Source organism: Eschrichtius robustus, chromosome 2, assembly GCF_028021215.1.
Source record: "Eschrichtius robustus isolate mEscRob2 chromosome 2, mEscRob2.pri, whole genome shotgun sequence".
NCBI classification, from domain to species: domain Eukaryota; kingdom Metazoa; phylum Chordata; class Mammalia; order Artiodactyla; family Eschrichtiidae; genus Eschrichtius; species Eschrichtius robustus.
This window is the reverse complement of record NC_090825.1, coordinates 47,532,002-47,548,452: the sequence shown is the minus strand read 5'-3', so window position 1 is coordinate 47,548,452 and position 16,451 is coordinate 47,532,002. Positions and strand designations below refer to the sequence as shown.

Here is a 16,451-nt window from a genome sequence, read left to right as displayed (position 1 = left end):
ATGGATATTAATGTGCCCTCTTCTCCAGGTAACTCCGAAGAGGTGTAAAAATGCCTTAAGTAATAGCAGCAGCATCGTGTGTGTGTGTCTCTGTGTCTGTGTGTCTGTGCGTGTCTGCGTGTGTGTATGAGGTAACTACTTTGAAGGAAACAGATAATTTGGATAAAGTCTGATATGTCTATTTAAAATGAAGTTACATTATTTTATATTGTATGCGGGGTGTTTCTTTTGTTAACTTTTGGTTTGAAATTAACAATTATATAGTTTCTTCAAAAATAATCTAGTTGCTTTTTATCTGATATATTTCATAACTATATTGTGAGCCTAAAATTATGAGGTAGAATAATTGAGTCTTTCTTTTTTGCCCCTTTTTTTAGACTTCAACCAGATCACAGTTAAATCCAGCATTTGAAGATGCCTGGAGCAGCAGTGATGAGGAAGGATGACTATCATTCTTAGTACCTTTTTGTCTCTATTGATGAAACTTTTAAAACAGGACTGTTTTATTTTTTTAATTGTCCAGTGACAGCTACATTAGCCCTGAATTTGGGTGGTTTTTTTCCTTTTGTTTTAAAATGAAGTTAATAGTTGCATGAAATCCTGCAGCAGAGTTCCATATAGTTTATTTAATCAGAACATGTCTCCTTGATCCCAGTTGCTGTTGTCTGCCGCAGCCCGTATAGCTATAGTAGAAGGAGACAGGTCATGGTAGCCCCTTTGTGGGAACTTGAGCAGATTGTGTGAACAATAAGATGCAGTCTTGGAGGATGAGCACGTAGAGGTTGTCAGCACTGACTTTCTCCTGCTGGTTGTACCATCACCTTGCTCATTTTCACTTTCAAGAATGATTTTACTAAGGATTATATCAAAAAGTTTAGTTGAAAAGTTAGCATCAGAATTTGTTTATTCTTATTTATGTATTCCGTTTTTGCAATGATTTCATTTACTTAACTGTTGTCTAGCTTTATGTTAAGTTTTTTTGAACTCATTGCCTTCCACAATCTAAAAAGTGCATCACAGGAGGTATTTAACTTAGGGAAAATACCATATTTCCTTTATTTTAATGCATCAGATGGCAGCTTGAACTACTCTTCTATGAATCTCTTTAAGATGTGACCAAGTCCTACTTCATTCATCAAAGCAGAAAATATCCTGGCAGGGAATCTGGCTTAAACATGAAATGTCATAAAATTTCTATTTTATTTTCTACTCTTCTTGTGTCATAACCCACAAGTGATTATCATGAACCTAATCTTATATTCCCTTTCTTTCTGAGTCTATCAATAGGAGACTAGTTAAAGAGGTTTTTGCGAGCTTGAATACCAAGTATACAGTTGTTGAGTTTTTAAGTGTGCGTTAGGCCTCATATCAGACCTTTCTGGCCAAACATTTTCCATACGTTTACTTTATAATTGATCTTCTTAAGCCCTGACCATTTTACTCTCACTTTTTCTCACTTGGTGAGGATTCTTACAATCTTTGAGAATGCTATTGAAATTGGAATTTTTTTTTAATTTTAAGAAAAAAAGAGTCTTTCTCCAAACTGCAAATACATATAGGTAACTGGTACATTTCGAAAAGGTCCATCTGCTGGGGATGTGGAATGACTACCCTCCTAGTGCCATGGGATGAGTTGAATCCACTGACCGGGCAGCGCTGACAACCAGTGAGGCCATATCAGTACCTAGTGTCTGCGACGTTACATGTTCCTGTAGGCATCCATGAACCATTTTCCTTTTCCCCTCTGAGCTTTTCTGAGTCAAATCTCAGCCTGTTCCTCAAAGTAGTCGGAGATGGCTCCACCTGAGCACTCGCTTATGTGCTGTGGGCCATTTGTGGGTTTGGTGTGAGGACCTTCTCAGGAGATCATGGCTCCCCACAAGCATTGTTCAGGTCACAAGCTTCTCTGCTATGTCTGCCTACTGCTGTCGCAAGCAATCCGTTCCCCACCCTAGTAGGGTATAAGAGGTCCCATCCCTGGAGACCGTGGCTCAGTGTTTAATGAAGAAGGAGAGGAGGGGAAAGGAGCACCTGGTTCCAGCATGCCCCCCGCCAAAACCTGAAGAGTTGATCCAATTAATTTTAGAAATACAAAGCCTTGGTCCATGCATATGGGCCTTCATAAGAGCTGCTACTTATCAACATGCAGAGTCTCATGCTCAAAACAAAAAATGTAAAAGATGAAGTTGATGCCACCGTTGCTTTCCTAGATGTAGACCCTAGCCCCTCTAAGGTTGATTAGGACACCCTAGAGAAGGGGGGTGCTGCTTACAGAGAGGCCACTAGCGACCAATAGGAGCTTATCAGGTAAACACCCAACAGAAAAAAAAAGGAAAAGTTTTAGTCATCTAGAGGTACAAGCCATTCTGTAAGTTTAAAAAAAAAAGTGGCAGTGTGAGGAAGGGACTGATGATTCCATGGACAGGGGCAATCCCGGGGGTAAGTTGCCCAGAAGCACCTGGCCCCTTCACCCTCCCTTTTTTCCTCTTATCAGCCAGAAAAAGAAAGTAAAGACTGCACCTTCAGGGTGCAAAAGCCTGAAACAGGAAGAGAACAGAAAAACTGACTGCCACTTTAGGTGGATACAAGCTCAAGGGGAGAAAAAACAGGAACTTTAAATCTTAGGTACTAAGCAAACACCAGTCTAGCAAACATAATGCTAATTGTAGATTACTTAAGATTTAAAAGCAAAAACAGAAAATAAAAGGTAATTGAATAATATATACATAAATATAATATTAAAGCAAAGTTTTATAATTTGATCCAATTGAAAATCCAAAATTTATATACTAAATGAATATACTAAAGAATTTATATAACAATAAGATTAAAATGGCACCTTATGATAGATTACTACAATGTTAATGATGTGGTCCCATCCATTGGGGCCCCCATACTCAATATCCAATGTTATTTCTTTTAAATTTTATTGAAGTATAATTGATTTACAATGTTGTGTTAATTTCTGCTGTACAGCAAAGTGACTCAGTTATACATATATATATTCTTTTTCATATTCTTTTTCATTGTGGTTTATCACAGTATATTGAATATAGTTCCCTGTGCTATACAGTAGGACCTATATTTTATCCATCCTATATATAATAGTTTGCATCTGCTAATCCCAAATTCCCAATACTTCCCTCCCCCACACCCCTCCCCCTGGGCAACCACAAGTCTGTTCTCTATGTCTGTGAGTCTGTTTCTATTTTGTAGATATGTTCATTTGTGTTGTATTTTAGATTCCACATATGCGTGATATCATATGGTATTTGCCTATCTCTTTCTGACTTACTTGGCTTAGTATGATAATCTCTAGGTCCATCCATGTTGCTGCAAATGGCATTATTTCATTCTTTTTAACTGTGTGTATATATATGTGTCTGTGTGTATACATATATATATATATATATATATATATTTATTTATCCCACATCTTCTTTATCCATTCATCTGTAGATGGACATTTAGGTAAATAGTGCTGCTATGAACATAGGGGTGCATGTATCTTTTCGAATTATAGTTTTGTCTGGGTATATGCCCAGGAGTGGAATTGCTGGATGATATGGCAACAATTTTTTTAGTTTTTTGAGGAACACCATACTGTTTTCCATAGCGACTGCACCAGTTTACATTCCCACCAACAGTGTAAGACCCTTTTCTCCGCACCCTCTCCAGCATTTATTATTTGTAGACTTTTTAATGATGGTCATTCTGACCAGTGTGAGGTGGTACCTCATTGTAGTTTTGTATATCCGATATTATTGAAATTACTGATTCTATTCAGTCAACAACCGGTAAATATTTTGCCCCTGTACATTTGGCTAACATGTTCTGTTCAGTGCCTATTTCACCAGCCTCTAGCTGCTGTTCGCCTTCACTTCAAAGAGACACAATACACCTTTTCCAGACTGTCCATTGGGTACCTCAGCAGCTTTGCCATCACAATCTAGGCAGACAAGATCTCAACTGCATCCACCTTTTTCCAGGAGCACAGGTGTGATGTTGCATTGGTGACATCCTCCTCCAAGGAGACTCATTTGATATACATTTAAGGTATACAGGTCCAACATGTTTTAGTACTTTGGGGGTTCTGAAGGCAACATATTCTTTATTTACAAATTTTACCTCCAAATTAAAATCAGTAGGTACTCCCTTTAGTGCCCTGAAGGACTCTTTCACCAAGGAAATTTTGGCAACCTCTTGTCATACCTCCTGGAATCTCTAGACCACTTAGGATGGCCATAAGTTGTCCAAGGGCTTATGATGCAAGAAACTGCCCTCTCAGCCTCATACTATGCTCCAGTAAAACAACAAATAAAATACATGCTGAGCTCTCTGGAAAATAGAGGCTCTCACAGACTCGGAGCCTGTGACCTTTCATACCCAACCGCTTGTTAAGTGTTGGGTCATAGAAACAATACACCAGAAACTCGGCACAGCTACCAAGGCCTCTTTAGACAGGATGGAGCCGAGCCTGAGCTCTCTGGCATATTCCACCTGCAGGAGGAGGTGGCTTCCCCTGTCCTCAGTCCCTTGTTAAATGCCATGGTGCCGGAGGATGTCACCCCTCCCCCAGATCACTTGGCTGCCCAGAATCCACTTGGGATTAACTGAATGAACAGCAATGGGAGTACATAGACTATGCAAATGGCACTGCTAACCATCATACATGATGGAGCTCAATGAAATGTTGCTGTTTTCCATCTCTTAGCCAGGATGTCCCTAATAAAGGATGGGACCCAAGAAACAACACACTCAACCAAACTGCTGGATGCCCTGGCCAACAAGTAGCCTCATTTCACATTTATTATAAACTGCTGGGTCATTGCCTAAAATTGTCCCTTTAAGGGAGAAAAAAACTAACAAAACTGGGACTCTCTTGCCTCACAGATGTTCAAAATATAAGTCAAAATCACACATCTCCATATATATTTAGGCCACAATACAAGGCCTTGCCATTGCACGCCATACTACTTTCAGAGTTACAGACATTATTGATAATAACTAAGATACACATTTTTCTTCTAAAAATACACAATGCTAATCTCTTGGAAAAGGTATTCAATAGAACTTTCACATCCCTTGTAGGTATCCGATAGCCAGTTTAATTAAGAGACATAATGGTCTCACACAGCTCTTTTTCAAATTCCACTCAGGTAAATGGACCCCTAAATGGGTCTCTATCTTGCTCTAGGCCTTAATCTCTCTTAATTCAAGGCCCCTTGGCCAGTTTACACCTCACACCAACTTTTAAAATTTTTCTATCCCCCTTATATTTAAAGGGGATGTGCATTGCCTCCATGTATATAAAGACTCATTGTAAATGAGAACCTTTTTATAATGTCTTCCCGTACCTTTATAAATGTTTTATCATTCCCTCATCCCAGAAGGGCTGGAGGCCAGATCAAGGGGCGCATTAACCAAATTGTCCATATACCAGACAGCTGTTTACCTGATAGAGGACCCATTTGAGCTGAAACTTCCACCAAAAACAAAAGCCCTCTCAGTGCAGCTGCTCACCTTCCTGTTGACTGTTGGTCTTATTGCTATTGGTCTGTATACTTTCATTAATTTACAATCTGAAGACCCAAACATGGTAAATGTGAGACCCCACATCACCTCGAGTGGCTACCCTCTTGGAAAGGATACCCCAGCCCCATATCCCAGAGGGCATCTCCTAGTCCAAGTGCTCATCATTGGAGATGACTTCACTCTGACACTAAAACCTCGCTTCCAGCAACACATATGGGTTGCCTCTCCTAAGGCACAAATTGGACACAGGACATTTTTGCTTTTCTTCCTTCGATACTAAGGATCCCATTACATTTCTGAGCTACTGTCTGCCTAGCCCATGATCCTACTCCTTGTTCTTTGCCAAAAGGCACACCCCGCACACCTGTGCCTAAAGAGAAATCTAGTAGAGGTTACTGCTATCTGTGTTCTAAATTAATGGAGATTATTGCTTTCCCTGGAGGCATTTGCCTCATGTTAGTCAAATCCTTCAGCACTTTGGGGAGAGGACCACCTAGTTCCCAAGGCGTTTTCCTACTCTCACCTTGTGCCTCCCACCATGATCGCCACAACCACTCTTTCTCCTTGGTTATACACAATCCCACTAATCTTACATATACTTTACTAATGTATCATTTCATACTGTCCAACAGAACAACTGCTGGACCTGCTACCTTGATATATCATACCTTTAGCACACTTTCTAACTCCACTTAGATATTGTTGGAGACTCCAAGAATTTCCTATCTATTTCTTGGTTAATGCCATATAAATAGAAAATCTAGTTATAGGCTGGCCTGCAAGGACTCCTTACACCTCTACTTGTGTTCTTCCTTTCTACTCTCTTAGTAAAATGTTTTCTACACTGTTAGTGCAACTTATGCCCTGCTTGCTATAAGTCTCCACTAGTATCACCCCCAGGGATTCCTTAATATGATGCCAGAGCGTCACAGGGCCAATTGTATTGACTACATTTTCTTATTTTCTGTATCCTTGATACTCTGGCATTTGGATCCTTGATCGATCCTGGTGACACTGCCCCTTCCAGAACTAATTCCCAGAGATAGCAAAGGACTCCCCTGGAAGCATGCCTTTAATATACAAGACAACCAATCCAGAGTCCACACCCCCAACCATCTCCTTTATCAAATTCTCACACGCCAAGCCAGTATTCCCCTTGCCCTAAATCACCCCAGAGCCAGGTATCAGACAGCTAGGAACCACTCCTGTAGCCCAGTCTACTGAAATTATTCAAAATATCCAATCCCAAACTTACTCAGTGTACCTGCCCTGCTTCGCCCATTCCTTCCCACAAAAAATGTTAATAAAGACTCTAGGCCATGCTGCACCCTCTCCCTCTCTGCCTCCTGACTGATCCTGGTCTTTCCCCGTGTGGCTCTTCATGGCATGGTGTGCCATGCTTCCTGGTTCTAGGGATATTTGAGTACAAACTGTCCTTCATTTCCATGTCTGCATGTCTTAGAAGAAATCCCAGCTACAAACACTGTCATTCTTTTTATTAACTTCACAATACTCCACCTTGTGAATGCACCACCATTTGCTTCCAGCCATTCCCCTGTTTAGGGCCACATGTACAGTGGTAAAGATTGTGAACTGCACTATATCTTCCTTAGGTAATGTATTTGGGTGATACACTTTAGTTATTGAATATCATCTTTTCCTCTGGCAGAGGAAATGGTAATTTTGCTGGGTAGGATTCTTGGGTTGTAGTCCTTTTCTTTCATTAGCCTGTAACTATTACGTCCACTGTCTTCTAGCTTCTATTATTGCAGACTAGGATTTTATAATAAAACCAGTTTGATTTTTTTCCCCTTTGTGGGGAACTCATTCTTTATAGCTAAAAGCTTGTCAACTATGAGGGTTTTGTTTTCTTTTTTTCTTTTTATCCTTAGAGTTCCTTAATTTTATCAGATGTCTGATAAGTCTACCCCTCCCCCCTCACTTCCTGGACCTCTTGTGAGCTCTTTCAATCTGAAGCCTCAAGCCTTCTCTCAGCTCAGGAATATTTTCTTCTAATATTTGTTTAATTGTTGCTTCTCCTCTTTTTTTTTTTTCTTCTCTGAATGACCTAATAATTGCATGTGAAGTCTACTCTACTCTCTCCTTCATAGTCTTATCTTATCCTTCCTGCTCACTTTTTTTTTTTTTTTTTTTTTAATCCTAGAACAGTTCCTGCTACTTAGTAAGTGCTCAGTAAATACTTGTTTTGTGGTTTCTATTCTGTACTTCGAGATTTTGCACTTGACCTGTGAGGTCACTAATTCAGGCCTGACTGTGATCATCAGGAGAGACTTTAATTATTGTTTTATTCTCCTCCCCACCCTACACCTTTGTTTTGTTTTGTTTTGTTTTTAAACACTTGGAGAAATAGGAACGATCTATAGAGGCTTCTACTTGAAACTTTTTTTTAATTGTTTCATTCAATTGGTATTTGTCCAATCTTAGTGACAGTATATATCAATGAACCTATTACAAAGGTAGTAATCACCTGCAGTTTCTCTCCATTGCCTTTTACATTTTACAGATTTTCCTTCCATAGTGACTTGGCTAACAGTATATGTCTTTTAGTCATATAAAGTGCTTGTATCCTGCCATATTTCAAAGGACACATATGCCAGTTGTTTACTGCACCTCAAATTGATCCCAGTTTTAAAGTCATTTATGGTACACCTGTGAAATGCCTAGTTTTTAAAAATATATAGAATGAATAAACACACGTTTTATTGACATAGCCCTAAATCTATGTTTTAACAGGAAGTCCAAAAACAGCATCATAGATAAGCTTTTTATATTTCCTGCCAAGTCTTTTCTTTACAATTAATTGAGGAAATACCTTAATAGAGGAAAAAAAAAAGATATCTTCAGCTGAAGCATTCTTTCTCTTCAGTTTATACTAAAAAGCCCCATTTAAACTAGATAAAAACCTTTAAAGAAAGCTCTGAAGACAAACCCTTAAACTGTAAAAGTTGTATTAACAGATAGAAATAACCTCAAAATGAAGACTCTTCAGTAAAGAACACAAAGGTATAGAGAGCCTACTATTGATAAGACACTAGAAAACAAAAACCTTTAGCTCTGTTATTTAAAGTCTCAGTGAGACAATAATAAAACCAGTTTGTCTCAACAAACTAATCTCAATTATCTTTCAAAGAAAAGTCACTAAACCTAATGGCTGCATAGTTCTAACTCATACTTCATTACTGTTCTGTCATATACTAATACTTGGTTGTTTCCATAAAAATGCTTAACTACTGAAGATTAGAAAAGAATTTCTGTAAGTTATAATTTTTATAAACAAACACACTGATAAATTTCCTTTTTTCCAACATAATTTTTTCTCTATATTCAGATCCTATTTACTGAGCCTGAATTTTTAAACTCTTGAGTATCATTAGAACAGTAAACTTAAAATCAGTCAAACCACGCCAGAATTGAAATTGGCAAAAAGCCTAGCATGCTTGAGATTTTTCCTTTCAAAAAGTATAGCAGGGAAAGCTAATTACAGAAAGGAAAATAATCACTTTGCTTTGGATTGTGATGAAGGTTCTAGACATCTGAAGGTTAAATCTGTTGCTAAGATAGAGTTGTTTCTTCTGTTTTAGCTCTGGAAAAAATATTAAATTTAGGGGACATATCTAACAAAGCTCAATCATGAATATGGCTTTTCTTTGCAAAAAATATGTACAGTCCTTCTGTGCTGCCTTGATCACTGTACTAAACCCTAGTGCCTAGAATTTATTACAAGTCATTTCTGGTAAGGCAAGCTTATCTATCTTACTAGAATATCAGCAACATCCTCAAATACGGGAGGCATAGTTCTTTTGCTGCCATCTAGTTCTTTATTTTTCTGCTTTTAAAATTGGACAATTAAAAAATAGAAAAAATCTAAGGGAAATAATAAGACAAACAACTGTGTTGTGACCTCTCTAATTCTCTGTGGGTAGGAATCTACAAATGCCCTGTATCCTCCTGACAAACCACTCCTCTTTATCCTTATGAGGATACTCATAAACTTTGTACTAGTGGGTTAATACAGCTCTCCCAGTCTTTGCTCTCCCTAGGCTTGGAACTAAGTAAATGTCACAATCTTAACTTGGTTTGTTATTTTATCACTAAAAACACAAGTCACTGTTTAATACCAAATTCCTCAAGCTCCTCTTATTTTTTATGCCTTGACAGTCTGTCCAGTGGTTATTGCAGAGAATCTGTAGCCTTGGGCCTAACCAGTGACTTTGTTTCCTAGGCACTGGTGGTCAACTCTTGAAGGCAACAAATGATTGTCTGAGTGTGGCACAAGAGTGATTGGCACAAGCCACTTCTCTTTTGTTCATCTAATCATTACAGCAAGAGTTAGCAACAGTACTAAACTAGGGCCTGCTAACCCATTCCTGTTCAAACACCAGCAGGAACAGGAGAGCTGCTACTTCCCAGGTGGCTCACACTCCACTCTCCAGCTTCTCTTCAGCTGTATAGTAGCGTTATCCACTGTCCTGTGAAACTATATATCATCTATATATATGTACTGTTAATATTGTGCTAAAATGAGGAAATAGTACTCCTAATAGGTCTTTGAGAATTGAGCTATTAACTATTTTTATTGTACGGTTTTAATGTTTTTTTATATATTATGTATGAAAAAATTTGAGTTTCAGTAAGTACTGTGGAAAAAATGTATTAAAAACAACTCAGTGATGATCACTATGAACATTAAAGAATGGTAAGTTTATTTTTAAAATGTACTGGTTTCATAAAGAAATAAATAATAAAAAATAGACTGGAAATCAGAAGACCTGAGTCTTCATCTTAGTTTTACTACCAAGTAAACATGTGAAATTTGAATACTATTTTTTTACTTTCTTTTTTCCATTAGTTAAAAAAAAAAAAAAGGAAGGGACAGAAAACTGGAGTAGAAAATTGTCAAATTCATTCCTGTTCCAAAATCACACATTGTAATATTTAGAAAGCATTTTAAAATGGTATTCACTGTGTGAAATACATAAATAAGTAGAGGTTTATATTCAAGGTTAACTGAAGTTCATTGAAGGCAAAGGTAGAGTGTCTTTATAAAAGACTCATGAATTATACTGAATAAACACTCAAATTTTAATGGAATTAACATGTATTTTGCCTAAACTGAAACTTGTAAAGTTCCCATCCAAATTATTATGGAACCACCACTTGATTTAGCAAGTTAGCCTCCCTGAGCTAGTTTCATTTGTGGAAAGGGAATAAAATACACCTTACAGAGTTGTAAAGATAAATGAAATAAAGTTCTTACATATAATAATTGTTCAGCTAATAGAACTCTTGTTACTTAAAATCTCATAATTATTGGGTTCTGAGGTCTTGTCAAATTCTCTCAAATTATACCTCCTCAGGACATGGTCTGCTTATTTATTTTATCCTTCTCTGCCTTCTAGAATGTATATTCTATGAGGACAGGGATTTTGTCTGTTCTAGTTACTGCTGTATCCTCAGTACTTAGAACACTGCTTGGCAAATAGAAGATGCCATATATATGTGTAATTTATTAGTGAACACCACCATTACCAAGCACTTAAGTGCAGAGCAACAATTTCATAATTTGCAAATGATAAAATGCTTGATTATGCTATTTTTAAGGTTTACTATGTATGAAGTTTTGTTATTAAATATTAGTTAACAACTTGGGTATTGCATTAATCTTGTAGTCTTTCTTCTCACCCAATGGCAAAGTGTCCTATCTTAAGGTTGCTATTGGTCTGTACACCTATCATAGATCCTCCCTGAATCCTTTAGAGGGCTGCTGTTATGCCAGAGACTTGCTATGTGAATCTCAATAGCCAAACAAAATTAGGGGATCTTTATGAAACCTTGAGTTCAGATTTTTTAGATGGTCTTCTCCAACTCTAGTCCATTTCCACCTGGTAATATTATGGTTACACTGAATTTCTCCATTGCCTTTGGCTCTAAAGTTCTGGGCTTTCTTTTCTTGTCTACCTCCTTTATGGAAAAATGACAAATATTTTTGGAAATTTTACCTGCTCAGGGCATTGATTATCTTTGTATCCAGAAGGAATGCAAGAAAGGCAAGACGAGGGCTCACAGTCTCAAGTGCTTACAAAGGCCAGGAGAACATGGTAAATGAGTGAAGGGGTGGTGTAATGGGAATCAAATATGAGAATTATATCATTTATTTTTATTGCACTTTGCTATAAGCATGTAACATAAATATATGATATTAGAGATTAAATTTTGATATAAATTCAAATACTAATAAACATTTTAGTTATGCATTTCTTTTTTTTTATTATTTTTACAAGAGATAAATACACTGACACCAAGCATTGTAAATGGATGACCACAACAAAAGCAACAATGATTGCAATTACCAAACACGAAACACACTCATACTATGTCATAATATTGACATTCAGTCCAGTAATCCTCCACTGTAACAGCTCCTTTACTTTGCAGTAAATTGATTTGTATATTCTTTGCCTTTGAGTCCTTGTGGGAGTTTTTTTTTTTTAATTCAAACAGAAAGTCACAAAAATTAAAATCATCCTCATCAGTTCACTCAGTCCCATGTAATTAATTTTTTTTTCATCTTGATCTTTTGTTAGCACTTTTATGAGTTCATCAGTTTTTCATTAGAGTTCTGAAAATGCTTATTCATTCAGTTCAGCAGTACAGTTACCAGAAACCTGTACTTGTCAGAGTCTTTTCTATGAATTCCTTGAAGATGAACCCCTTTTATAGGAACATATTTGCAAAAGCATCAGAGTACACCCAGAACTGTCTGTAAATGACAAAAGACTTTAAAATGACCACAGTTAAAGATTTGATGAAAGTTCATAGTAGTGCAATTGACAAGGAAATTTAGTTATTTCTGAGATATACATTTTAAAGTAATAACTAGAATTATGACTTATAACATTATACCAGAACATATAAGATTTTTAGAAATTTCACATAATGTCTGAAACATTTATATTAACATATTTCCATACAAATAACCCAATGAAAGTTTAGTATTAGTTGTTTTGTTTGTTTTTTTATACTGCAGGTTCTTATTAGTCATCAATTTTATACACATCAGTGTATACATGTCAATCGCAATCGCCCAATTCAGCACACCACCATCCCCACCCCACCGCAGTTTTCCCCCCTTGGTGTCCATATGTCTGTTCTCTACATCTGTGTCTCAACTTCTGCCCTACAAACCAGCTCATCTGTACTATTTTTCTAGTTTCCACATACATGCGTTAATATACGATATTTGTTTTTCTCTTTTTGACTTACTTCACTCTGTATGACAGTCTCTCTAGATCCATCTACGTCTCAACAAATGACTCAATTTCGTTCCTTTTTATGGCTGAGTAATATTCCATTGTATATATGTACCTCAGCTTCTTTATCCATTCGTCTGTCGATGGGCATTTAGGTTGCTTCCATGTCCTGGCTATTGTGAATAGTGCTGCAGTGAACATTGGGGTGCATGTATCTTTTTGAATTATGGTTTTCTCTGGGTATACGCCCAGTAGTGGGATTGCTGGGTCATATGGTAATTCTATTTTTAGTTTTTTAAGGAACCTCCATATTGTTCTCCATAGTGGCTGTATCAATTTACATTCCCGCCAACAGTGCAAGAGGGTTCCCTTTTCTCCACACCCTCTCCAGCATTTGTTGTTTGTAGATTTTCTGATGATGCCCATTCTAACTGGTGTGAGGTGATACCTCATTGTAGTTTTGATTTGCATTTCTCTAATAATTAGTGATGTTGATCATCTTTTCATGTGCTTCTTGACCATCTGTATGTCTTTGGAGAAATGTCTATTTAGGTCTTCTGCCCATTTTTGGATTGGGTTGTTTGTTTCTTTAATATTGAGCTGAATGAGCTGTTTATATATTTTGGAGATTAATCCTTTGTCCGTTAATTCGTTCGCAAATATTTTCTCCCATTCTGAGGGTTGTCGTTTCGTCTTGTTTATGGTTTCCTTTGCTGTGCAAAAGCTTATGCATTTCTTCTATAATTCATTATTTTTTTATCTTGAACCAGAGAAATGTGACTTTTTTCATCATCTGTGAGCAATATTAATTTTATTTAAATTAATAATGTAAGTTTTTTGGGCTTCCCTGGTGGCGCAGTGGTTGAGAATCTGCCTGCCAATGCAGGGGACACGGGTTCGAGCCCTGGTCTGGGAAGATCCCACATGCCGCGGAGCGGCTAGGCCCGTGAGCCACAATTGCTGAGCCTGTGCGTCTGGAGCCTGTGCTCCGCAACAAGAGAGGCCGCGACAGTGAGAGGCCCACGCACCGCGATGAAGAGTGGCCCCCACTTGCCGCAACTAGAGAAAGCCCTCACACAGAAACGAAGACCCAACACAGCCATAAATAAATAATTAATTAAAAAATTAAAAGAAAAAATAATAATGTAAGTTTTTCACAGATATGGTTTTTCCAAAACATAGATTCCTCAGTCAGGTTTTTGTTTTTTGTTTTTTGGGGTTTTTTTGCATTTTAAAAATATCTGAGTTATTTATAGAATTCAGTTCCTGGTTAGTTTTTGGAACTACACTTTAGTATACTAACTTCCATTTTTTAGCTCTTTATTCACATTATCAATATTAGCTGAGAAAAGGCAAAATGATCTAAGTTTATTTTTATAAATTTCAAAATCAAATAACTTAGAATTCACTTCTTAGCTCCACAAGGGGTAATCATCACTTAAATTTCTGGAAAATGATTTCTGTATATTAAAGGCCAGATTTTTTTGTGGCTTAGTGAGTCTCCCAAAGGCACGGTTTGGTTAGAAATTAGATGAATAAAAGGAATGATTTGTTTGTGTAATTGATTGCGAACACACTTGTAGAGAAATAGAGTGTGAATGTCAACCGGAGTCCCAATCTTTGAATAAGTCTTCACTGTTGGGTTCAGCTGACACTTTCTTTAGATAACACAAACCAATTTCTTAGAAACATCCAAAAAAAAAAATCCCTTCATTCTCACACCACATCTGCTTTGCATACAATTCACCAAGGAAGGAAAGTATTGACGTGTCTCCTGTGGTTCAAACCACAGTAGCACATTCATTTCATAGTATTCATTGCTATATTCATTTTATGTTCTCTTTTTCTAAATTAAATTTTATTCTTATTTAATTATGAAATAAACATATTATTGTATAACTTGTGCAAACTGCCAGCATGGACTTAAGTTTTGAAAAACAAGTCCAGTATTAGCTCTGACTTGCTGAAGCACCTCCTGCGGCCCTGTTTACCCACTTCACTCAACACGCAAAAATAATGTTTTGATATGCCTATTACTGGCACAAAGTTCAAAAGCACTTAAAGCCTTCCAGACACCACAAATGACTATAGCTACTTGGGTGGTATTTATATCTTTTATATCTGTACACTCATTGGCTGGAAGGGGAAAAAAACTAAATGATTTAACCTTTTCATGCTTCATACTGTAAATCCCTTCACTCCTGCTTCAGCATGGTAAGAAATACTACATGAGGTTAAACTTATATTTGCAAATGTTAGTTTCTATTCAGGACACAATTTCTGCTGCAATCAACCTTTTCATAAACCCATTGGCAAAAGGTTTTAATGCCAAGAACATTTTTTTTACTTAATACATTTTACACCATTATCATTGCTGTAATTCCAGTCCTTGTTTTCAGTCCATTAAGTTATTCATTAAGTTTGTCATTAACATGTCTTTGCTTTGCTGGGTATATTTCTTACTGTGGTTGGTTTCATAATAGCTTCTGAAGTCATATTTAATACAGTGTGCATTAATAGTTGGTGTGCAGTATTAGTCATGTAGGAATAGTCTCTACTTCCACAATGACATATGCTCTTCAACTTCCTTTGAAACACATGACTATGTCAGTTTTTCATTTTTCCATTTTTAATGGTGAGAGAAAGTGTGATATGATAAATGGCAGCTCCTGGTCAATATTAGGGAGTTATTACATAGTGGTGGGATTTGTGATAAACCTGGAATACCTGCTCAAAGGCAGTAGCTTTTATGGATTAGGATTAGATTTGCCTGAAAACTCAAATAACACAGCTTAAATAAAATATAAATTCATTTCTTTTGATAAAAGTCCAGGAAGGCAGTCCTCAGCAGTATGCTGATTCTGAGATCATCAGGAAACTAGGTACTTTCTTATCGCTCTCATATCCTCTATCAGCATCTTCCCCCTTGAGATACAACAAAATTGTTCTAGCCATTATATTCACATTCCACCGAACAGGAAAAAGGAAAACAAAGAAGATGGCATCCTCCCTTTGAGGACACTTCTTTCTTTCACACACCACTTTCAGTAACATCCTGTTGGCCAGAACTCCTGGTCAGACCTAACTGAAAAGGAAGCTGGGTCTTTCAGTGGCCATGTGCTCAGCTAAAAAGTGGGAACTCAATTACTGTTGACAAAAAGGAAAACAAATATAGGAGAACAACTAACAGCCCATGTCATATGACTACTCAGCTCCAGCTAACTTAGGCCATGTGTGAATGTGGGCCTATTAAAACTAGAAATGCTAATTATTCAAGAGAAGTGAAAAAATCCATATTTTTATGGGAAAATACAATTTTTAGATGTTGACAATTCAAAAACTTTTATGGCTGGAGATTCAAAAAGTGGTCTACATCCTACCTGAGTGTACTACTTGTGACCATTTGTGTAGATAAAAGTATAGAACATCAGGAACAAGAGATCTGCTACATGTCTTCATGTTTCAACATTTATGCAAAAGGAAAAAAGGGATTTATTATGGTAGAGGGAAGTTACAGGTATTAACACATGTATTCTCAGGGGTGACATTCACCTGCTCCTTACCAGGTGATGACACAGGGAAGAAATATATCCATACTAATTTGTGGCATGCTTTTGATGAGGCTATCAGAAATGAAGTGACTCA

The 16,451-nt window shown here is 37.1% G+C and overlaps 1 protein-coding gene across 2 annotated transcripts in view; it reads left to right on the top strand.

The window, feature by feature from the left end:
* The window catches only part of ERCC8 (ERCC excision repair 8, CSA ubiquitin ligase complex subunit), a 78,933-nt gene extending 70,177 nt beyond the window's left edge, over positions 1-8,756 (top strand). For both annotated transcript variants that reach the window (XM_068535374.1, XM_068535375.1), the window contains one exon: positions 378-8,756. In XM_068535374.1, coding sequence (XP_068391475.1) covers positions 378-446 — 69 coding nt within the window. In that variant the 3' untranslated portion in view covers positions 447-8,756. The remainder of the gene's footprint in view (positions 1-377) is intronic.
* Positions 8,757-16,451: the final 7,695 nt, after the last annotated feature.